The 26,161-nt window shown below is 39.7% G+C and overlaps 1 protein-coding gene across 2 annotated transcripts in view; it reads right to left on the minus strand.

Annotated features, from left to right (window-relative positions):
• atp1a3a (ATPase Na+/K+ transporting subunit alpha 3a) overlaps positions 1 to 26,161 on the minus strand; it is a 75,811-nt gene that overhangs the window by 46,648 nt on the left and 3,002 nt on the right. The window contains exons 1-2 of one of the 2 annotated variants that reach the window (XM_062047401.1): positions 18,383 to 18,440; positions 2,229 to 2,342 (exon numbers count right to left, since the gene is read on the minus strand). In XM_062047401.1, the coding sequence (XP_061903385.1) occupies positions 2,229 to 2,258 (30 nt within the window). In that variant the 5' untranslated portion in view covers positions 2,259 to 2,342; positions 18,383 to 18,440. Of the gene's footprint in view, positions 1 to 2,228; positions 2,343 to 18,382; positions 18,441 to 26,161 lie in introns of those variants that run through there. The other variant, XM_062047400.1, reaches the window with a different exon arrangement.

Genomic DNA, 26,161 nt, shown 5'->3' on the forward strand with positions numbered 1-26,161 from the left:
CTTGTACAAAAAACGGCAACCGAAGATCATCTCTTTCACAGCACTCTTGTGTTTTTAAGTATCTGCTACAAAAATGTGAGTCTCTCACAAGTTTTATTCAAACTGAACTTATGGGCCACCAGTTGAATAGCCCAAATGATGAAAAAGAAAGACTTAAAATTGAACCGTGAGGAACACCAGTAGTATAACTAAGGAAGTTGACCAAAAGACTACTGACTGCATCTGTAGTTAACAAAATACAGCAATACCTTAAGTTACATAAATCACATTATGAAAAAAAAAAATTTTTAAATGGAATTTTCCTTTCGTTCACAATCATTATGCGAGACAAGAACACAAGTCTTTTTTTTTTTTTTTTTTTAAAGCGCGGGCTATTTTTTTCCAACAAATGTGTGTTCCTACTTCCGGAAACAACCACGAGTTTGTTGTAATCATGGCAGACTTGGTAATAGACAACAAAGACGACTATTTTTGGACAAATGAGGATTCACAACCTTATGTTTTTGTAGCTGAATATACGGAGGATGAACTACTGCTTCTAGAGGTGAGCATGAATGAAGGGTGAAACGTTGGAGCAGACGAAAGCCGAGAAAGTGAGGTCAGCCTGACTCAAAGCTGTAAATGTGGAAATGGAAGCCAAGCTATATCGACATGGAGTGCCTACCCAAATAAACCGGAAAAAACGTCCCTGACCAGCTGGACCAAACAGACAACAATCCATTGAGTGAATCACTTTAATATCGATCATGATACATGCAGCACGTCATGTGTGTTACTACAACTACATACCCTGTCTGGTTAGCCGTGTACAAATAAAACATGAAAAGCGGGCTAATACTTTACAGATACTGTAATATGATGATATTCAAGTTTTTCAGTCAGTATAATTGGTGTCCTACTGCAGTGTTGTGCCTTACAAACTCAAAATCGTTTTGTGCTGACATAGAAATTAGCTTATCTCTATCTGTAGCTGGCTTCTAAGGCTAATACCGAAGCATGCTGATGTGTTACAAAGCTAGAAAAAGAGTTCCTCAGTGTTCTCTCTTACAATAACAATGTTGCTACAGCGTGGTTATTATACAGGTTACGAAATGTAAATTAAGTATTGTTGGCAATTTTTGAATGCATTGTTAAAGTTATTTAGAGGTAGAATTGATTGCTTCCATTAGCTGCATTGCTAGCAACCAAGAACAAACAGATGTTTACATGTCAGAATGAAAAAAAAACAAAAAAAACTTTTGTCTTCTTGTCTCTCATAATGATTGTGAACGATCGGCAAAATTCCCCCCCAAAGTTCCCCTTTAAAGGGGTGCCTTGCGTAACGCGTAAATTGTGTAAATCCCAAGTTTGGACCCCAGTGTTTTATGATTGCTAGCAAGGTTAAAATGCCAATGAAAGGATCTGCCAATGTGTTTACAGTGGTCCAAGTTCCTCAAAACAACAGGAGCACTTTAGTGTTTTTAGGAATTTGCCACACAAATGTTTGTCTCCCAAGTTTTGAACTGAAGCCGGAGGCCTGTATGGTGTCATTCCTGGGCTGGATTTGGCCTCGGGCCACCAGTTGAGTAGCCTTGATCGAGAGGAAGAAAAAGTTGCAACAAGGTTTTTGTAGGCCTGAGCAAACTAGATGGAGCTACACCTCGGTGGCGTGCACCTCTGTCTAATTTCCACTGCGTCCCACCAGGGCTGATGGTGGACTTTGGCCCGCCTAAAGTGCGTGGTGCCACGGCTTGCTGGGTGTCTGATGGGGGGACTACGTTCTGGTGGCAGTAAGCAGCCCATGAGCCCCCCCACCCGTCCCTTATCTTGGAACTTCCTACATCTGCTGTATGCCAGGGGGGGGGGGGGTCTCTAGTACTCAACTCGCACCCCTCCCACATAGTAAGAAGGGGGGTTTGATGTGTGACAAATCAACTGCGAGGATGATAATCCAATCAGACTACTGCCAATCGAATCGTCGAATATTCCAAGACGCTCCTAAAGTAATCTGATTTTCATTCAGTTGTCCATCAAAAAGCTATTACATGGCTTTGGATTGCTGCAACATGGAACAGCTCCATTTCAAAGATGGGTATTAGATTACAGCTGGATTGTATTGCTCTCGAGAGGCTGTAGTGAGGTCGGGATGAGGTTGGATCAAAGGGGACTTGGGTTTTCCACGCCGCACAATTCATCAGAAATACCCACACAAAGCATCGGAATAACCAGCAAGGAAGCAGCGTACTTACAATCGGGACTTCCTTCTTGAGGTCGTCCATATCCTTGCCTCCTTTCTTCTTGGGCGACTCCTTCTCATCTTTGTCCTGCGTGGTAGCCACGCGGTAGCTGTCCGACCGTCCATACTGTCATGGCGACAAGAACAGAACAGTTTGGTGTTATATCAATAACATCCTGCACCAGATCATTTTTGAGAACGTGACATTTTTGGCACACAAACACTTTCTGGGTCCAACCAACCAATACCCCAATGCAATTTTTGTGGGAATTTTAGCTGGCACTACACACTATAAAAGGAAGTATATTTTTAAACATTCAAATCACAATTTCACTATGAAAGTGAAAAGGTTTTATGATGGCATGTTGCCTGGACCAGAAAGACATTGTGAGCTAACAGCTCCAGTGTGTGATGCATGTTGCTTGTGTGATGCCATCTGTCAGGCGGCGTCCAGCAGGCCATCAGATTACAGCTGTTTACTGTACCGACAGATTAACCCACTGAACAATAATAGTCGGTCAGTCTCGGCCTGAGTGGTTCAGTCACATGTTCACAAAAAATCACCCTAAGGGGCTTTTGAGGTTTTATGTTAGGCTACGTTCACACCCCAGGGTAAGATATCCCATTTTGTTTTATTTTTGTCAAATCCAATCTTTTATGTTATCGCTCACACATATACTGTCTATATATATATATATAGACTGTATATATATATATATATATTAATGTGAAAGCTATCTGACCCACGATTTACGGAAGTAAACACGGCTCCAATTCTAGTAGATCTCAGTACTGGCGAAGTTGTGGCAATTTCCAGGAATATGTGCATGGAAAATCAACATTTTCTGAACCAAATTGTTACGCGTAGAAGAATAATGCTTTAATGTCTGTTATGAAGAGCGTGTGGGCAAGCAGTCGAGTTCCTAAAACATATTATTTTCGCCTGTTTTCTGCTCATTTGTCAACTATTTATTTTGCAACCATCTATTTTGGTGAAGAATTATGATGCTTATCGTTATTATTTGACGTATTGGTCGGATGAACGCATTCAGACTGCAATTGCGTTCAATATATATCCGATTTATCAACATACGAAAGAGGCCTGTATTGGATTTTAAACATTTAGAATTGCATTGTTTTCATTGACATTAAAAAATCCAATACAGGTACAGGTACGGGCCAAAAAAATAAAAAATAATTTACCTGCAGTGTGAACAAGGCTTTAGGTGCAGAAGATGCTACTTTACTCTTGCTGCCCTCAAACAGCATGGTTTTATTTCACTTTAAGTTTAGTTGCTACATGTATGGTAGTGTAAGTGTTGCAGCTTAAAGGCCTCAACAAACGTTTGACGAAGAAGGTGTAAGTGTCCAAGCTTCTAAAATGAACAAACAGAGCGGGCAGGTTACTAACGAGGAAGCCACACATGCACGTGCCTCCAGATGTTCTACAAGCCAGACCTAATTGTGAACATGTGTTGCATCTACCCGCTCTTGACCTGCTGCATATCTACAGCCGAGCATGGCTGCATTTGAATCAGACATTGATCAGTGCGTCCTGAGGAATCATTTAGAAAAGGACCATAATAAGATAATTTTCGATGTAAACATCACTACATGTATCATCTCTGTGGGCAATTTAGCACTAATGAGTCTGAGTAATGCATTCATTACCATAATTCTAATATTCTTCACAGCATAATTGAAGATTAACATGATTCACAGCCCATTACTTTTTATTTGCTGGATATCACTGAAAAATCTTTTGTGGGTACCTGCCATGCACCCAAACCTCCCCATGTTGGATAACCTCGTATCAAATTCAGCAGGGTTTCCCACACATTCATTTATTTGTGGCGGCCCGCCACGAAAGAATTACGTCTGCCACAAATAAAATAATAAAAAAATAAAAAAAATAAAAATTTAAAAATAAAAAAAATTCAAAAACATTGTTTTGTCCTCTCCAGCTTCTCAGGCAAATCATATAGTTGATGTAGATGCCCATATCAGCTGTTCAGATTTACTTTACAAAAGAGAAGTGTAGGATATTTCTCTTGTTGCCTTATTTGTATTTGACTTTATTAAATGTATTTATATTAGAAACACAACATGTGTATATAACAAAGGGTGCAAAGTCTGCAGGCAGTAGGAAACACATGGTTAAGTGTAGGGAGTAAAAGTGATGGCAGTCTAAAGTTCAAGATTTTTGGAGCTCTTTGTTCAGTGGATCAGATGTTTGATGAAGCTCTGTGTCCATCTACCACCATAACTGTTTTCTGTTTATTTGTTACTGACTGTGGCAGGACACCTCTGCCTCTGTTTCACTTTATGTTGCTGGTAAATAATATGGTTGTAGTAGTAGGCTAAAGTTAAATTATTTAGTATGCACTAATTAAAGGGGCAGAGCTTTGAGACATTTTAGCTTTTATATTTTATAAGATATATTTTTTGTAAGAACCACAATTAATAAATATATTTCAGTGAATAACTTATTGTTCAAATCTGTATATAAATATGTACATAAAGTGTTGTAATTATATTGTAAAATGGATGGATGGATGGACGTTTAAAACAAAACTGTTATTATTAATTAGTAAGTATACATTTTTTGAGCCTTTTTAGAGAAAATCAAATCATTGTAGTATATTATGCAAATTACTCGATGATGTCATGGTGGCCACACCCATAGCCACGCCGCCACAGGTATCTTGGCAGTTTATAATAATAATAATAATAATAATAATACCTGGGATTTATATAGCGCTTTTCTAAGTACCCAAAGTCGCTTTACATGTTAAAAACCCATCATTCATTCACACCTGGTGGTGGTAAGCTACTTTCGTAGCCACAGCTGCCCTGGGGTAGACTGACGGAAGCGTGGCTGCCAATTTGCGCCTACGGCCCCTCCGACCACCACCTATCATTCATTCAACATTCATTCACCGGTGTGAGTGGCACCGGGGGCAAGGGTGAAGTGTTCTGCCCAAGGACACAACGGCATGGTAAGAGGCGGGGAGCGAACCTGCAACCCTCAGGTTTCTGACACGGGCGCTCTACCCACTACGCCATGCCGATGGGAAACACTGTTCAGACAGTTTTTCTACTCAATCTGTTGAGAGATGTCATCATCAAGTTTGGATTGTTCTGATTGGCAGCTTGATGATGTCACACACACACACACACACACACGCACGAACACGCACACACACACACACACACACACACACACACACACACACACACACACACACACACACACACACACACACACACACACACACACACACACACACACACACACACACACACACACACACACACACACACACACACACACTATGAAAGACATGGATTACCACAGATCAGTGGAGCGGCCGACCTAGAAACCGTATCTGGTGCATATAGACTGGTAGGGGGGGTCCCTTTTATAATCCATCTCTTCGTAACTACCCCCTCCCTCTTTATTTACATTCTCCTGCCTTCAGAATGCCCATCTGTTTCTACTGCTGAAGACTGGAGGATGATGGTGACCACAACAACATCGTGTTTAAGCGTTACACACAATTAGGTGTGTGGTGATTAGCCGCCACCTGCAGCACGATACGTGCCAACAGAAAATGGCAGTTGTTGGGAGGGTGTGACTGACAGCGTTTACTGTCCGCTGGCTGGACAGTTTGGGGAGAAGGTTTCCTCGCAACATCTAATCCAATCACTGCAGCCATTTTAATAATTGAAGTCAAACTACGCAGATTGGATTTTTTTAAATATTTTTTTTTTACAGTGATGCAAAATCTATGGAAACGACTGAAGCTGACGTCACTAGACATATACATACGTGTGGATGTGATGTCACAGTGCAGTCTGGGCCGTCACATCCACGTGCCATCGATTCATCTCACGAACAAATGGAAACTAGCGGTAGAGGCCTGATAGAATATTGACACATTATGCAACAAACACACAGCTAAAGGAGCATCTTACATACACGTGTGCTTGTAATCACAGTAGGAGTGCAACCATTTGTCGAAATTTTTGACAAATATTGACAGTAAGATTTGTTGACAAATTAATTTGTCGACAAATGACGCGATCCCTCGTGTTTTTCCGGATGGAAACGAGTCACTCGCGACAACATTGCAGGTGAAAACTAGCAAAGTGCGGGAACATTTCATTCTAATTTTGGTAAAGACAAATACATTGCTCATTTTCCTGAAGTGGATTATTTTTTTATGGCAGTACATCTGTGAATCGGGAGCATTCAAAGCGGAGGCATGATATTGGACATCTGGAAGACGCAATCTCAACACGATAAGGTTAACTTGTTAGCTTACTAGCTAACAAGTGTGAGACTAAAATTGTGTGAAAAATTATGACTAATTTTGTCCCGAAGCTAAAAACTACCATTTTAGTGTAAGTCCGCCAGCAAAACTTTGTCTATATCAATTCAAGTACCGTATTTTTCGGAGTATAAGTCGCTCCGGAGTATAAGTCGCACCGGCCGAAAATGCATAATAAAGAAGGAAAAAACATATAAGTCGCACTGGAGTATAAGTCGCATTTTTGGGGAAATGTATTTGATAAAACCCAACACCAAGAATAGACATTTGAAAGGCAATTTAAAATAAATAAAGAATAGTGAACAACAGGCTGAATAAGTGTACGTTATATGACGCATAAATAACCAACTGAGAACGTGCCTGGTATGATAACGTAACATATTATGGTAAGAGTCATTCAAATAACTATAACATATAGAACATGCTATACGTTTACCAAACAATCAGTCACTCCTAATCGCTAAATCCCATGAAATCTTATACGTCTAGTCTCTTACGTGAATGAGCTAAATAATATTATTTGATATTTTACGGTAATGTGTTAAGTTCACACATAAGTCGCTCCTGAGTATAAGTCGCACCCCCGGCCAAACTATGAAAAAAACTGACTTATAGTCCGAAAAATGCGGTACTTGTTTTATTTGTCAGGAACTTCATTTGTGAAGCAATGTCAAATTGCAGTACAAAGGTGAATAATAGAAACAAAACATCAATCACATACGCGCAACACACACACACACATTTGTGTGCAGCTTTTTAAAACACGATGTGTGTAAATGTGAGTGTGAATGTTGTCTGTGTTGGCCCTGCGATGAGGTGGAGACTTGTCCAGGGTGTACCCCGCATTCACCCAAATGCAGCTTGGATAGGCTCCAGCACCACTCGCGACCCCAAAAGGGACAAGCGGTAGAAGATGGATGGATGGATCATCACAAAATGGTTTCCTTTTTTCTTTAATAGGAAGTTAGATAGCTTTGGTGTTTGTTTTTAATGCTGCTATTTTTATTGTCCCTTGTTTTCATACAAAATGATACTTTGTTTTTGTCAGCACTTGGCCTGTACTTACTTTTAGATGGATCAAAGTTTAATAGTTAATAGTTACATTTTTATTCTTGTAATAGCCTAAAGAGCAGTGCAGTTACAGTATAAATGAATATTTTTGAATGAATTGTTAGCACATGCGTAAAAATATCAAATGTCAAATTTAAAATCAAATGGGTGAATTATAGTCACTGAATAGGTGTATGCTTCATAATCAGATTAGTGGACTAATTGTAGGGCTGGGCGATATATCGAATGTACTCGATATATCGCGGGTTTGTCTCTGTGCGATATAGAAAATGACTATATCATGATATTCGAGTATATGTTCTCACACAGTTGCTTTTAGCTGCGGGCATTACACTAGAGGCTCTTCTCACTCTTTCTTGTCTCTCCTCACAGAGACAAAACAAGCGCATCTTCTTACATACGTCACATACTGTTGCGCGTAAAACGCCATACGCTCTCGCGGAGCAGAGAGGTAGCGGCATGGGTAACGTTAGCAGTGACAGGTGGTGTGAGTGGTATTACGAGAGAGAGAAGATGCCAATCTGGTAACAAATGAAGGAATAATTAATTCCCAAGAAAAACAGCAGGGAGTCCATCGTCTGGCGGTGGTTTGGCTTCAAGCGGGAAGATGTTGAACAAGTATGCGGCTAAAGCGTTGCTACAAAAAGTAGCAGCACTACTAATTTGTAGCATCATTTGAAAAGTCACCCGCAAGAGAATAAGGAGTGCTTGAAACTCCGCATGTCAACATCTCCGCCGGTGCCACACCAACAAAATGCCCAAGCAACCTGTACTGACCCAATTGAGCCTGGCGTCTTTCATTTCCACATCAACACCGTATGAAACAAATAGTCAACAACAGAAGGAGATAACGTCCGCAGGAACCTACCACATAGCGAAGGACATACACTATTTGATTTCCTATTATGCAGCTCATTTTTATTTGACAGTTATTGAAATATCTTGTGTGACATCATGCACAAAAGTGCACTTTATTTGTTTTAAAATATTGTAGTGGCTTTCTGTACAAAAAGTGCACTTTAATTTAGTGGTTTTGATACGTCATCTTAGTGACATCATGCAAAAAAGTGCACTCATAGCTTGTTTTAAAATGTCTCTGACAATCTTGCACTTTCTGTTTTGGAATGACATGAATGTTTGTGCCACTGCTTAATAACTGTTTAATAAATACACTTTTGGTCAATTGACTTAGTTGTGATTTCCCTCTCTGCGTGAAAGTTTAAAATGAACATATATTAATGCAGTATGAACAAGAATGTTTTAATGTAGACACATAGGATCATCATACTGCTGTGATTATATGCATCAAGTGTTCATTCAAGGCTAAGGCAAAATATCGAGATATATATCGTGTATCGTGACATGGCCTAAAAATATCGAGATATTAATAAAAGGCCATATCGCCCAGCCCTAACTAATTGTTAACATAATCAATGGCTATCGAAAACAGTCGTTAGTTGCAGCCCTAAATCAGAGACCGCAATCCAAAGAGCTGCGACACAATCAACAAAGGGATACAAAAGATATATTAATAAACAATATGTTTAGGATTGTAGCTGTGCTGAACTGTGCGACATGTTTACATTGCTCTCAGATCTAGATCAGATGCTCTTCTTCACTGCCACTGCATATATAATATTTATATCTTACATGAACAAACAAAGTGGCTCAGCGAATGACGCCAGATGACAAATGAGTAAACATGTAAACAACGCTTGGGAACTGTAGGAGATTTTTAGGATTATTTAGTTTACAGATGTATTATTACTAGCCTGACACATAATGCTGCTTCTAATGCTCAGTGTGTCTAACAGGAGTTAGTGAATAGTGCAGTGCTTCCCAACCACTATGCAAGCTTAGCAAGTGTGCTGCTGTAGAAATAAAACAATTTTATCTAATTGGTCAGAGTCATTATCAATTTGCGACAAATACATGTATCTCTAGTCATCTACAGTAAATATGTACAGTATGCAAAGGACACATTGACAGAAAGATCAAATTTATGCTCATGACTACCCTGTGTCCACCTGTTGCCATTTATACACCAGAATAATCACTGAGGTTTGACTAATGTAAAATATGTGCCTTGGCTCAATCCGGGCTGGGCCACTTAGGTTTGTGTGTTACACGGCAGCCATTTTAGCACAGTCTTCCACATCACTTCCGGCAATTGAGTGCTTCGTAACAAGTTAATCTGTTCTGAAATGAACAAAAGACACGACAGTGACATCTCATTAACAAGAGCCCTTGCATGAAATATCATCTAATCACACGCACGCATGCACATTCCGTCCTCCTGTCTTTCACACCAAGTGCACCACGGGTGGCATCCATCCTCTTTATCATCCAATTGTGTTAATCTGTCAAGTTTTCTTTCCTCCATAGCGGCCTCTGTTCTGTTATCTACATACGAGCAGCTACCCAGCATTCCATGCTGCCTCCTTGCACACCTTCCCCACAATCCTCCACTATCGTCAAGGTGTGTCATTGCACAGTCTTTGGCATTCTTCTCAACTCTTCCACATCCAGCTGCTAACTCCGAGTCAATCATGGTGGCTGTATTGACCTTTGCCATCATACTTGCTTCCGACCTGTCAATCATTCTGAGTATTTCAAGATTGCGAGTAATTCACAGCGCCCTCTTACTCATCGTCGGCGATCACTCGAAACAGAGTATGATTGTCCTCCTGTTGGTGGGTCTGCCTTCAAAAGAACGCCTGTGTGTGGAATATTTTAAAGTGTGGAGACTGGTGCACAGACAGCCACCACCCTGTCCTTGGCAAAGAAAAGGCCAGGGTCCAATGGCATGGAGACCAAGACAATTGGGGGCCTATCTTTGCTGTAGCCTTCTTCCGCCTTTGTGACCGTTGAGGAGCTTCTCTGCAACCATCATCCGCCCACTCCGCCGTTGAGGTCTTTTTACTTTAGGCCCTCTTACTACAACCAAGCTGTCCCTATATGGCATGAGCATTAAGGCATACTAAATATTTGCCGTTTATTTCAGAAAAAAATTGTTCTTAGCTGGGCATTTGTAATGTGGATATATGATTTCCGGGGAGATGGCCATTCCATTTCCAAACCCAAAGACAAACTGGGAGAAATGTCTTTGTTGGATCAAAGCTATCTTATGAGTCCCCATTTTCATCTGAACGTGAACAAGTGTACCCCGCAGGGCTCAGTCCCTGCTTTCTGTTCTACCTGGGACTTGATGCTGGGTCGTCCGCATGAGACAGAAGCGTGGGCTCTCAACCTGATTGCCAGCATTACTCTAGAGGTCGTCCGGGAGTGAGGTTCACTAACGTGCACATGGCCAAGTCACACCGGCTGGCCTCCGTTACACTCAACCCCTAATCCTCACGCACGTCTCTCATGCGAACCACAGGATGAGAGTGAGGTTTCGGGGGGCAATGTGTACGTTGATAAACCTCACCCCCGCAACAACCTCAACAGATGATCAGTGCTGGCTATCATGTTGAAAGCGCAGGCTTTCAGCTCGGTAGTAAGCACGCTCGTCTATCATACGGACGGCCCAGATTTGAGTCCCGGATGGAACAGAAAAAGCATGGACTGAACCAGGCGGGTTACACAAGCACAAAGCTGTTTACAATTTCTACCTTCCGAAACACACATTTCATCTCTTCTTTCATCTCCGTAATATCGCTAAAATTCGTTCCATTTTGTCCACAAGCGATGCTGAGATCATTATCCATGCGTTCGTTACATCTCGTCTCGATTACTGTAACGTTTTATTTTCGGGCCTCCCTATGTCTAGCATTAAAAGATTACAGATGGTACAAAATGCGGCTGCTAGACTTTTGACAAAAACAAGAAAGTTTGATCATATTACGCCTATACTGGCTCACTTGCACTGGCTTCCTGTGCACCTAAGATGCGACTTTAAGGTTTTACTACTTACGTATAAAATACTACACGGTCAAGCTCCTGCCTATCTTGCCGATTGTATTGTACCATATGTCCCGGCAAGAAATCTGCGTTCAAAGAACTCCGGCTTATTAGTGATTCCCAGAGCCCAAAAAAAGTCTGCGGGCTATAGAGCGTTTTCTATTCGGGCTCCAATACTATGGAATGCCCTCCCGGTAAAAGTTAGAGATGCTACCTCAGTAGAAGCATTTAAGTCTCATCTTAAAACTAATTTGTATACTCTAGCCTTTAAATAGACTCCCTTTTTAGACCAGTTGATCTGCCGTTTCTTTTCTTTTCTTTTCTACTCTGCTCCCAACCGCTAGCCTGTCCATCGGATGGGGACATCTCTACGCTGCTGACCCGTCTCCGCTCGGGATGGTTCCTGCTGGCCCCACTATGGACTGGACTTTCGCTGATGTGTTGGACTTTCACAATATTATGTCAGACCCACTCGACATCCATTGCTTTCGGTCTCCCATAGAGGGGGGGGGGTTACCCACATATGCGGTCCTCTCCAAGGTTTCTCATAGTCATTCACATTGACGTCCCACTGGGGTGAGTTTTCCTTGCCCGTATGTGGGCTCTGTACCGAGGATGTCGTTGTGGCTTGTACAGCCCTTTGAGACACTTGTGATTTAGGGCTATATAAATAAACATTGATTGATTGATTGATTGATTAAAGTAGCCTTGGGTGAAGTGGTTTAGCCCCCTATTAAGTGATCGCTGTGACCCTTTTTTTAGCATCGGAAAGGAACAATATTCTAATTTTGTCTGAAATTCCAGCAAGTGATTGATATTCTTCCACCATCTTTAACGAAAGTGTGGGACATGACAACACAGTATTCAAGGGGGCTTGGCTTAGCAGGCAAAGTGGGAAGTGTCCGTTCTTCAAGCGAACACGCTGAGCATCTATGGATACTGATTGATTGGTGCGTACCAAACGGCCCCAGAAGCCTCGACAGTGCTTTTTTGAAGCCCTGTCCACTGGGCACCCCCTACACCATGGTGACATTCAGTCCTGACTTTCAAACCCCCACGCATGCCTCTAAAAACACACATCTCTTGAATTAGCCTCGGGTGAGGTAGTGGACAGCTCCACAAACTGTGACAGATCGCCAGCATGGCCTAAATGCTTTCTCATCCCAGAATTTTAACCAGCCCCCACTCCAACCGAATCCGGGGAACAGAGCAGAGGAGAACTCAGCGTCAATCGCTAAACAAGACCCAACGGACTTTGGCTACGGTGCGTGCTTGCGTCATGCTAACAATGGGCTGGAGTGCACAATGAACATTACACCATGACTATTACTAAATAAATGCATGCTCTGTGTGTACTTGTCATTTTAAGTAGTCCATTCATTTGGTGTATTGATGAACGCAGTCCAGGTCCAAAAGGATTTAGTGGACCAAGACCCATCGTGAGTGGACTCTATATTCCTGGGTTGTACAGTATACTGGTATTAGTATCGCACCGCGATACTAATGAATCATATTCGGTACTATACCGCCTCTAAAAAGTACCATAAAAAACATCCTGTAACGACTTGGTATCGGATTGATACCCAAATTTGTGGTATCATCCAAAACTAATGTAAAGCATCCAAACAACAGAAAAATAAGTGATTATTACATTTTAACTTAAGAGTAGATGGAACATGTTATAAGAGAAAGTAAGCAGATATTAACAGTAAATGAACAAGTAGATTAATAATTCATTTTCTACCACTTGTCCTTAATAATTTTGACAAAATAATAGAATGGAAAATTACAATATGTTACTGCATACGTCAGCAGCTAAATTAGGAGCCTTTGTTTGCTTACTTATTACTAAAAGACAAGTTGTCTTGTATGTTCACCATTTTATTTAAGCACAAACTTGCAATAAGAAACATATGTTCAATGTACCGTAAGATTTTTTGTTAAGATAAATCCAATAATGCCATTTTTTGTGGTCTTATTTTGGTACCGGTACCAAAATATTGGTATTGGGACAACATTAGTCCTGAGTGAAGCAAGTGGGACTTTTACTGGTTTCCTTACCTGACTTTTGTCACTAATTTAGCTTTTGCATTACAAATTATATGACTTCAAAAAAATCAATTTACATTAATATATCTCGATGACACAGTACATCTTGTTTACTGTTAGTGTCTTAACCTTACAATGAACGTACGGATCATTTCCACTGCGTTACCTTGGGTTTAAGTTACACGACTAAACTCCTTTGTGTGTGTATGCTAACAGCCCGCCTCCAGCCACAGAGACAAAGAGTGGATGACTGACAAAGGGTTCACTTCATTTAATTCATTCCGTTATAGTACAAACGCGCCCAAGATCAATGTGAGGCTGCCTTTTGCGCAAAGAATCGCATGCAAAATGTCAATTAATGAATGACAATGTGCTTTATATGAAATTCTACGACAAATATATTCCTAGCCTCTTCCTGCTCCATCACTGATAAGAGTATATTTGCACATTTCCCCAAACATTCTTACTGCCCTTATGTTGCACGCAGCATTAGTGCTGGTCTTGGTAACACTTGGTTCAAATTACAGTCAAAGAAGTTTTGAGGGGAAAATATTGCACATCTTGTGTTTTTGCCACAAAAACCATGTTTTTTACAAAATGGGCACAAATTATGAAAAAAATCAAAACTTTATTTCTACAGACCTTAAGTTGACCTAGGCAAGGCAAGGCAACTTTATTTGTATAGCACTTTTCATACACAAGGCAGACTCAAAGTGCTTCACATCACAACATGTGGGAGAACAAAGTGAAATGAAAGTAAATAAAAGCAAAATTAAAATTAAAATTAAAATGCAGAAAATAAAAAATAAAAACAGTGCGGACGTTAAAAGTTAAAAGATTAAAAGATTTAGCTGAAAGCTAAGGTGAACATAAAAGTTTTCAGTCTAGTTTTAAAAGTAGTCAGAGTTGGGGAAAGTCTGACATCTTCAGGAAGTTTATTCCAGCTGTTTGTTGCATAGTGACTGAATGATGCTCTCCCTTGATTTGAGTTTACTCTGGGAACCGCTAACAGATTGGTCTCAGAAGATCTTAGTGATCTAGAGGGCTTATATAGTGGGAGCATATCGATGATATACTTCGGGCATAGACCATGTAGTGATTTACATGTGAGCAGGAGGATTTTGAAATCAATTCTCTGATGTACAGGGAGCCAATGTAAGGATTTAAGAATTGGTGTAATATGCTCACATTTTTTGGTCTTTGTTAGAACTCTACAGCAGCGTTCTGAACAAGCTGTAGCTGCCTGACAGTTTTTTTTAGAGATTTAGGTGTTGATTAAAAAAAAAAAGACTTATTTTAAGATTTTGATCAATTACAGTCCGAGATGTGTCTGTCAGTAAGATTTGCAATTTTATGTTTCAACGATGTTAAAATTGTTATTTTGCACTAAAAAATAAATTATTCAACAAATGTGACCTCGGGGAACATGCTTTTTTTTGCCCAACCAGAATATGACGAAGCATATGGCAAACACTGAGTATGAACGCAAACCAGACCGCACTAAAGTGACTCATTATGTATCTGTGTTTTTTTTGTTGTTGTTTTTTTTAACAGACTACAAGTTTGAACAATAAGAGAAAAAATAACTACAACAGTGAGGGTAGCCACCACCCAGTTTGTAATCATATTCACACATATTTCAGAGGACTCCGGATAGATATGAAAATGAATTGCTGCAAGCCTATTAAACCTTCATAAATGGTGTATGCAGTACTTATTTAACTTTTACGTCACAGTAGATCAGGGGTGTCCAAAGTGCGGTCCGGGGGTCATTGGCCCGCAGCTAATTATTTTAATGGCCCGTGGCATATTCTAAAAACACTATAGGAAAAGAGCATTGAGCATTGAATTGTTGACCTATTTAAGACTCTAATTGCTTCACATTAAATATATGCATATGTTGTGTCTTATTTAAGAAAAATGGCATAAAACACACAAAAAATATTATAAAAACTTATAATCGATGGATGTATTTCAAGTTGATCTTGACACATGTTGAAAGTTAAAAAAAAGAAAAAAAGTATGACTTATTTTAAACACTTTTATGAGTGGGGCCCTTTCAGGTCCGCAATAATTTTAGAGCGATTTTAGTTTTTTTTTAAAGTGTCATTGCTAAAATTAAATAATGAATACAATCAATGCTGGTATGAATTATTTACCTATTTAAGGCTCCAATTACTTTACATCAAATTTACATCAATTTGACATTTTTTCGGCTGGGGAAAGGTTTTTGCCATGAAAACATTATTTTTTTTTACAAAATGGGCACAAAACAAGAAAAAATAAAAATAACTTCATATCAACAGACCTGAAGTTCATTAAGAGCAGTGGTTGTCAAACTTTTTTCACCAAGTACCACATCAGAAAACATGTGGCTCTCCAAGTACCACCATAATGGCCAACATTAAAATACAGTAGCGTGGTAGGCCTAAGTATTCATTAAAAACAAGGCAGAGCTTTTATTTAACAAGTACATTTAATATTTTTGGCCACTGTAACATTCCAGACTAGTGCTGGGCGATATGGAAAAAAATGTATATCACGATATGGATCATTTTATATCACGATAACGATATACCACGATATAGCTATGGTACGCTTTCAGTTCTATGAAAAATTTAACATACATGACCACTTACCTTTTTTCTCACTTTATTTGCAAGGGAAATAAACAAATACATTTGATATAGCAAACAATAGCTACAAAACACATTGTTCAGGGTTCACTGCCACATGAACACTAACACTACACGAAGCCTGACAGGACAGTTTAATAATAAAAGGGGTACTGCATGCAAAGGTACACCCTTACACTCTATTCAGAGGTATGTTAGAAAAACGACATAAGAAACATGGATAAACACAGCAATATTAACGTTAGCTGCCACACATACCTTGGGCTATCGCGGCTCCGGTGAGATCCTCTGGGAAATAAGTAGTTTGCAGACAGCGATAAATAGAGCCAGACTGACGAGCTACCCCCTCGTTTGGGTGGGAGTTCGTCCTGGGACTCAGTCTATGCTGATTGTGTGGGTTCAATTTCTTTTTCCGCCAGCGCATTGCCTACCCGTCCTGTCTCCATGTTTACTTACAATGATCCCCTCATGTGTGTAACCCGTCATGTCGCAAAATCGAAAGAGAAATGCGAGCCTACATGTCAATGCACCCTTTTCTTTCTAAGAAAATATTGTTTTCTCTCACGTTTGACACCAAATACACTTACTGATTGTTCAATTATTGTTGTTGTTACTATGAATCATCTGATGGCACTAGCCCTATGGATAAAATACAGCCTATCGCTTGAAGCGATAAAAATATAAATGGCACGACAGACATTTTTCTATCTTGCCAACAATATGTATCGTCATATCGCCCAGCACTATTCCAGACAGTTTGAACAGTAACACTGTGTTTGAGTATAGGAAAATGAAACCCTGTACTTTAATCAAGTGATTATTTGGCGCACCATTAGATGGAGCCTTTGTACCATTGATTGATTGATTGATTGAGACTTTTATTAGTAGGTTGCACAGTGAAGTACATATTCCGTACAATTGACCACTAAATGGTAACACCCGAATAAGTTTTTCAACTTGTTTAAGTCGGGGTCCACTTAAATTGATTCATGATACAGATATATACTATCAGATATATACTATCATCGTAATACAGTCATCACACAAGATAATCACATTGAATTATTTACATTATTTACAATCAGGGGTGTGGAGGGGGAGGAGGGGGGTAGGATATGGACAGCAAGTAGTGGAGAGAGAGAGAGAGAGAGAGAGAGAGAGAGAGAGAGAGAGAGAGAGAGAGAGAGAGAGAGAGAGAGAGAGAGAGAGAGAGAGAGAGAGAGAGAGAGAGAGAGAGAGAGAGAACCACTAGTACCACAGTTTGAAAATGACTGATTATTGAAAAGAATGTATATAAAATGTGACTTATTTTTAACATTTGTATGATTGAGACCCTTTCGGAACACCGGGACAAAACTTGAGGGGAGCCCTCAAAGGTGCTGTTTGCAATTTCTTTACAGTAACATTTTTTCAAAGCAAAAAATATAACAAGAACACCACCGGTGCTTAAAGTTAAAGTACCACTGATAGGTGGGGTGAAATTACCCTCTGCGTTTGACTTAAGACTTAGACAAACTTTAATGATCCACAAGCAGGCATGTGATTTAGACTTAGACTTAGACTTAGACTTAGAAAATCTTTATTGTCCCCAAGGGGCAATTTGGTTTGCAGCAGTAGTCATTAAAAACAAGGTTCAACAGTAAAATTTGACCACAATGAAAAAGACTGAAAAAACTTCCGGGGGTCTGGGGGACGAAGGCCCCCAGCCAGGTCCTGGTGGGGGGACAAGGGGGGCAACGCCCCCCGAAGCTCCTGGTTTTTCACCAATTTAACATGCTAAAATTAACAAAGACAGCACCATTTGAAGAAAATATTTTAGTGTTTAAAGACATAAAAACATCATTAATAGAACATACATAACCCAATTATACTAATGAATCACTGTATATGGTTCAGTCCCAACAGTATTTAGTCACTAATATTTACATCTTGTGTTCATTTCACATCCACAGGTGCCACATTGATCAGTGTTATTATCTACAGTTTATTTACAGTATTACCACATTACTTCAGTTCATGTAATGTAAACATTTCATTCTTTTCGCCAAAATAGGATATACATTTATGAAAATAATTAAACATGTTTAGTATTGTTTACTCATATTTGAAAATAGGAAATAATAATAATGTGAGGACACTGACATATTGCATGAAACAAGTGTGAAAATATTTACCTTCAAGATTGTTACACCACTGACAATAGTTTCAACCAGTGGCGTGCAGTCACTAGAGGCAGGGGAGGCGGGGCCTCACCTGCCATCATGGAAAGAAAAAAAATGTAAAAAGAAAAAAAAAAAAAATTCAATTGTTATATGTATCCAGTGATTATACTAAAGTTATTTTCCATTTAACTTCACCAGTTTTAGATTATTTTTATTTTTATTTTCACATTTGCCGTTCAAATACTGAGAAGAGACGGTGCGGTGATAAGCAGCCAGTTGAGGCACGTCACTGATTTGTGCCTCAACATGGATTGTGCACAATGACTCGGCTAACTGCTGAGCTGCTGTGCAGTGAGACTGTATTGCTATATGAACTATAATGTACAGTGTATTTTGTCAACAACTGTATGTGTGTAACGTATTTCTTCAGCTGAGCATTCATAAAACTGCTGCCAAAGACGTACTGTCTGAGGCTCGCAGTAATCCGGCCTCCTGGTGGTAGAGGGCGGTAGTGATCCCAGAGATCATTCCTCGCCGCAGAAGAAAAAAAAAAAAAGAAAAAAAAAGTTAGCAATAATAAGTGCAGCGGTTTTTTTATTTCCTCTCGCCTGAACTTTTATTAAAAACATGGAGGATTACATATGTAAAATAAAACAGTTTTCTAAACTGGACTTTCAATCAAAGCAGGAGGTAATAATTAGAGGTAGACCAACGCCGGAGCTAAAAGGTTTGCTTTTGACTTTGGGACAGAAGACCCGTTCTTTTCAAACGGCGTGGTACACACGCAAAGGCTGGATGTCCAGCAAGAAAGGTAAGACCATAATGTTTTTTTTATTAAATGTGCTTTTTTGTGTGCTAGTTTGTATGTGTAAATAATGCTGGTATGAGCTTTTAAACATAACCCGTTAACTGCTGCCAATCACATGGTGAATAAGATACTATTCAGGGTTCATATGTTTGTAAATCTGACTGTGATGATGCAGTGCCTCACCAGACATTAACTTAACCGCACGCCACTGGTTTCAACAGACTACATAAGAACTTAATATTACAAAATAGTATTTTATGCAAATTTATTTCAAATAAATTGTTAACTGGAATCAATAATGCGACTCTTTGAATTTCTGTAATTTCATAATATATTTTCACGTGGCTTTTTATTTTTAGAAAAACCCATTTATATTTCGCTAAGCAATAATTGGTTAATATTTAAAACAAAGATGCGTACTTCGCAAGCAAATATTTTTTAGCTTACCTCATTATTAACAACCCTGTCTGCAACTGAAGTGGGTGGATCTTTCCTCTCGATGTCTACGGCAGTTGTCGATGTAAACAAAGGATGAAGTCCGTAAGGTTTGCTCACTTTCGGTTGACATCCAAAAGTACCAGCTAGTGAAAAGTTTGTTTTCCTTGCTTCAAGTTGTTTCATATGTTTTTGGCGTTTCGCATGTACTTCCAAAGCCTTGAAACTTCGTGATCCAGAGTCAATATCATCATGACACCACGTGCACAAAACCTTTCCGGTGTTGTACCGAAATCTGTTACCCATCGGAATTTGTAACTCCAGGGGGCGATGTTCCCATGGCGTTTGTTTGATGGTTAAACGGCAAGCCCAAAGAGGAGGAGAAGAAGAAGGCTTGCGTAAATGGCGTAAACTATCCTTATCTATATTGGAAAATGTATGTGTGTGAGAGAGAATCAACAGCTGAAACAATGGACTCATACTATAATGAAAGTAAGTCATTGATTTCCAGAATATGTGTAATTTATTAATGCTGAAATTCTGACAACTGACGTTTCAGCATTAAGGATAGTTTACGCCATTTACGCAAGCGTTCTTCTTCTCCTCCTCCTTGGGCTTGCCGTTTAACCATCAAACAAATGCCATGGGAACATCGCCCCCTGGAGTTACAAATTCCGATGGGTAACAGATTTCGGTACAACACCGGGACGATCGATTTTCCGAATAAAATCACCGAACAAAGTCGTAACTTTCTTCTTCCCAACAGTATCAGTGATTTCCCTTTCCATCCAGTCCCATCGAAAGTTATTTTTGACATGTTTATCAATTTCTTTTACTCGTAAAGCGTCCTTTCTCTCGAGAACCGACATTGTTTACATATGGAAAATGGCCGTAGTAACCATTATGAATGATGACGTTATTAACGTCATCGTTCATAACAGATGTCCTGATTGGTCACAAGGAACATATCGACCAATCAACTACGGCGTAATATAAACTACGTCTCGAATCTTGATTTAGGGTCCGAAAAAAAACGGAAAAACGGGAGATAATTTTTTTCCCCCCCGAGCTTAAAAAAGACGGAATTCCGACTTTAGACGGAAAAATCACATGCCTGCACAAGGGAAATTGTTCCCATCCCCTTGTTCCACCCCTGGGAGGTGAGGGGAGCAGTGAGCAGCAGCGGTGGCTGCGCTCGGGAATCATTTTGGTGATTTAACCCCCAATTACCAGGGAGGTAATGGGTCCCATTTTTATAGTCTTTGGTATGACTCGGCCGGGGTTTGAACTCACGACCTACCGATCTCAGGGCGGACACTCTAACCCAGGGGTGGGCAATTAATTTTTACCGGGGGCCGCATGAGCAACCCGAGCACTGCTGGAGGGCCACACCGACAATATTTCAATTAAATTTTGCTCAAATTATTTTTGATATACCGTAAGATAGATAATAATATTTTCATTTAACCTAACTTATCTTTATACAAAAGCAGATGGCTTTTGATGGTTTTATTTTTAACACTTTCTTACACAACACTTCCTGATGTATATTACAATACAAAAATTTCAATTTCTGTCACTTCATCCTGCATCCTCTTTGTTGTGAACGTAGCATGCCTGTAAGGTGATTGGCGAAGAAGGAAGAAGCGTTGCTGTTGCGGAAATGAGGAGTGAGGATTGGTTTTCCTTTTGGAAAGAACGAGATAAGTTGAGCTGTGTTAGTATAGCGTGCTCAATAAAAGTTTAAAAAGAGCGTCAGACTTGGTGTGCACTTCTTCTGGACGCTGCAATTGATGTCACAAGTAGGGATGATACTCGAAACCGGTTTTCCCGGTTGTTTGATAAGAAAAGAACCGAGTCCTCGGACTCGAATCCCTTTTTGAGAACCGGTACTCGTTATCGAGACCACTATAGTAAAGGAAAAGAGTTGATTCTTTATTCAAATCCCGTCCCAACCAGAAATGCTCCGTGTGACATCACAAGAAATGGCGTCACGTAGCTCAGTCATTAGGCGCAGATAGCGAAAGCAGGAAAACAATGGACGGGAAAAAGCGCTCCAAGGTGTAATAAAGTTCAAAACAAAAGCTATAATCCATCGAATAACTTTACTGAGAGATTTTAGCAGGGTAAAACACATGACGAACACTTTTACGACCAACCGGAAACATAGCAACCAGGCTAGCAACGCACCTCCTTCACGGCAGCTGTCGCAACGTTCTTAAAACAACCGCAGCACATTCATATATATACAACATATCTCCTTTTTTTAACTTTTGTTTTTCTTTCCTTGTAAACAAAAAAAAAATCACACTGTAGATGTGTTGTTTGTCTAATTATAAATAATGCAGACGAGGCGTGTTGGCTGAGTTCTTGACGTTTACTTTCACAGCGTGGCAACATGCAACACTTTTCGGGGCTACCGCGCATGCTCGTAACTCCTGTTGCATGCTGGGTAGTGTAGTTGTTATATTCTCTAGCTCATAACATCTTTCCCCCTATAAAGAAATGTTAACTCAATAAAGTGTATTTCTTTTTTTAGCTTTAACTTTTCATTTTTTAGCATTGTAACCACATTTGCAAAGAACTTTTCTCTTCATAGAATTTTCTTTCAATAAAGAAATAAAGTGCAAAAATGTCAAAGCATCATAACAAACAGTTATGTCAAATAGCAGCAGAAGTGCACTTTTTGAAGAGCTGTATTATTTTCAGTTTTGTGCCCAAAGGACTGATTTTATTTAACACTATATTATTATTTATACACCTATAGTGATCACAGAGACAGATTGTTACTGTATATATTTGTTTCTCTGAAAAATCCCACTTAATATACTTTGGGTAACAAAAGTCAATATTTATTTATTTTATTTAATTTTTTTAGGTGGGTAACAGTCAATATTTATTTATTTATTAGATTTTATTTTTTTTATTATATAATAAAAGTGAGCTTTTGTTAAACCACATATTGTGTTTTTTTCCATATACAACAACCTATCTGGACTCGATAAGAGAATCGATAAGGAATCGGTTCGATAAGAGGATTCGATAATAGGCTCGAACTCGATAATTCCTTATCAAACATCATCCCTAGTCACAAGTGGGATGAAATGCCTCCCAGTTCGCCTTGCCATCAAACCTGGGAGTCTTCATTGAGGGCGGAATTCCCCCCGTGGCAAGCAACGTGGCTGCACCTGTAAACGCTCTCTCTCTCTCTCTCTCTCTCTCTCTCTTTGCGGCGAGCTCCTCACGTGGCACGTACCTCCCGATGACGTAGCACACAAGCAGCGCAGTATGCGCAAAGTTTTACTTCTGACACCAATTGTAGCGTCCAGAAGAAGTGCACACGAAGTCTGACGCTCTTTTGAAACTTTTATTGAGCAAGCTATACTAACACAGCTCAACATATCTCGTTCCTTCCACACGCACGTCTCCTCACTTCTCATTTACGCAACTCAAGAAGACAACATCTACTTCAGCAGGTCGTTACACTATATTATTTAAACACAGCAACGTGTGTACCACAAATAAGCACACGGCTTTACCTTTACTTGGCAGTCCATGTCTTTTTTAAAACACGCCATTCGTCATCAACTTTTCTCTTTTTAGCGTCTCGGGGATAACCGGGCATCACTTGTCGCTGTGCACCTTCCCTCACAGGACATACGCACATATAACACTTTTCAAAATAAAAGCAGCACAGTTGTATTGCACGCACGACAAAGATGTTTTTTTTAAATTTATTTTGTATTTGTGATTGCCGCTGCGCGCACGAGCATACATCCGCACGGAAGTAATACAAATAACGCTTTTCAAAACAAAAGCAGCACCGTTGTATTGCACACTCGAAATAGATACTTTTTTAAATGTATTTTGTAATTTATAATTGGCCTCACGCGAGCCGGACAGGGACGTACAAAGGGCCGGATGCGGCCCGCGGGCCGCAGAATGCCCAGGTCTGCTCTAACCACTAGGCAGGCCTATGTTACCACTTATGTTACCATTAGTGGTTTAACAGAACACATTTGTTTGACAATTGTCTATATTTTTCACAATAACAAAGTTCATGTAATAACATTTTTTACCGGCCCGAAATAAAGTGGTATTGTCAACCCGTACACCCACGGAATTCGTTTTGGTGTCACGTTGTTGTTATGATAGAATACACATTTAATGACAGCTAACGCTAGCTATCCAAATTCCTATTATAAGCCAACAACACCAAAAGCTTATGTGTTACGTACGTATGTAACCACATCATTACGTACTAGAAGACGTGAGAGGGCAGGATATACAAAATACATTGGAAAGTTGGCGCCCTCTAGGCATCGGTGTAAACGTTGCCAACAGACCCTTAAAGGTTAGAAAAAAATCTACGTATTGTATTGTTTTGATGCTTTGATTTTTCAGTGTGCGGCCCTTAGTGGAAAAAGTTTGGACACCCCTGGTATACTCAAATGCTGATCCTTTCTCCCACCAACTGACACATACCACATTCAATATATTCCTGGAACTGTGATTGCTGTATCAGTGTTTTTCAAACATTTTTGAGCCGAGGCACATTTTTTTCATTGAAAAAATCCGGAGGCACACCACTAGCAGAAATCATTAAAAAATGAAACTCAGTTGACAGTAAAAAGTCGTTGTCGCAAGTGTTGGGTATGACTTTAAACCATAACCAAGCATGCAACACTATAGCTCTTGTCTCAAAGTAGGTGTACTATCACAACCTGTCACATCACCCCCTGACTTGTTTGGAGTTTTTTTGCTGTTTTCCTGTGTGTAGTGTTTTAGTTCTTGTCTTGCGCTCCTATTTTGGTGGCTTTTCCTGTTTTGTTGGTATTTTCCTGTATCAGTTTCATGTCTTCCTTTGAGCGATATTCCCCGCTTCTGCTTTGTTTTAGCAATCAAGAATATTTAAATTGTTGCTATCCTTCTTTGTGTGGACATTGTTTTCTCGTCATGTCATGTATGGATGTCCACACGGACATACTAAGTAGCGTAACGCACGGTGTAAACAATGCACACCGCGAGCCATAACACACGGCAGTGTGTTTTGCCTCAAAATGCCAGACATTTGAGGCATTTAAGAAACTCCGCCCGGACAGCTCGCAAAAGAGGACATGTCCTCTTTTGCGGAGCTGTCAGGGCGTAGCTGTCAGGGCGGAGTTTCTTAAATGCCTCAAATGTCCGGCATTTTGAGTTCGGGTTGCGTGTATTTTCAATGTACGTTCAGGGCTAAGAAGGGGTTGAAAACAAAACAAATTGTGCGCGCAGCAGCATTGGTGAGGGAGGGGCAGAGACAGAGAGAGCCAGAGAGTTATGATAAACGTGCATGCGTCGCCAGGCTCTGCTTTTTATCCATAGATTTATTAGATTTCATTTTTTATTATCTATAGCAGGGGTGTCAAAAGTGTGCCCGGGAGGCCATTTGCGGCCCACAGCTAATGTTTTAAAGGCCCACAGCACATTCTAAAAATACTATTAAAACAAACAAAAACATAACAAAAGTGAAATAAAAAAGCTTAAAGGTTAAATGTAATTTAGAAAAAGTTGCAATGTTGACTAATAAAACAAAGCTGTGTTTTTTTCTTTCAAACTGTCATTGCTCAAAACATAATATTGAATCAAAATCAATGTTATTATGAATTATTGACCTATCCAAGGTTCCGATTACTTCACATCAAATATTCCACTAAGAAAAATATTTTTGGTGGAAGATTTTGCAAATTTGGTAAATAAATAACCCAAAAATGTATATTCTGTTGTTTTCTTACTGTACCGAAATTTAACCAAACCGTTACCTCTAAACCGAAGTACGTACCGAACCAAAATTTTTGTGTACCGTTACACCCCTAATGGATGTACTTTGTGGATGCCGTATTTGCTCCACAGTAAGTCTTTGCTGTCGTCCAGCATTCGGTTTTTGTTTACTTTGTAGCCATTTCAGTTGTAATTTTGTTCTGCATAGCCTTCCCTAAGCTTCAATGCCTTTTCTTAGGGGCTCTCACCTTTTGTTTATTTTTGGTTTAAGCATTAGGTACCTTTTTACTTGCACGCTGCCTCTTGCTGTCTGCATATTGGGATCACGACAAACCATCGTCGTCTGACACGAAGTGTTCCCGACATCTACAAAGCAATTAGCTACCAGCTTCCACTTACTGATATTGAGGAGAATAACATGGTTACTCTGCCGAGCTCTCGACAGCACCGACACTTAACAACAGCACATTATTTGCGGATTAGGATTACTGGTTTGCAAAAAATATTTTTAACCCAAATAGGTGAAACTACATAATCTCCCACGGCACACCAGACTGTATGGCACAGTGGTTGAAAAACCCTGTCTTAGAGTATACATTCAATGACAGCTAACGTTAGCGTATCCAAATTCCTATTATTAGCCAACAAATAATAATAATAATAGATTTTATTTGTAAAAAGCACTTTACATTGAGTAAACAACCTCAAAGTGCTACAGTGTATTAAAAAAAATAAAAATAAAAAGATAATAAATAAAAATAAAAACTAGAACAGCCAAATAGCTACAACTA

Source organism: Entelurus aequoreus, linkage group LG05 (assembly GCF_033978785.1).
Source record: "Entelurus aequoreus isolate RoL-2023_Sb linkage group LG05, RoL_Eaeq_v1.1, whole genome shotgun sequence".
In the NCBI taxonomy this organism is placed as follows: Eukaryota; Metazoa; Chordata; class Actinopteri; order Syngnathiformes; family Syngnathidae; genus Entelurus; species Entelurus aequoreus.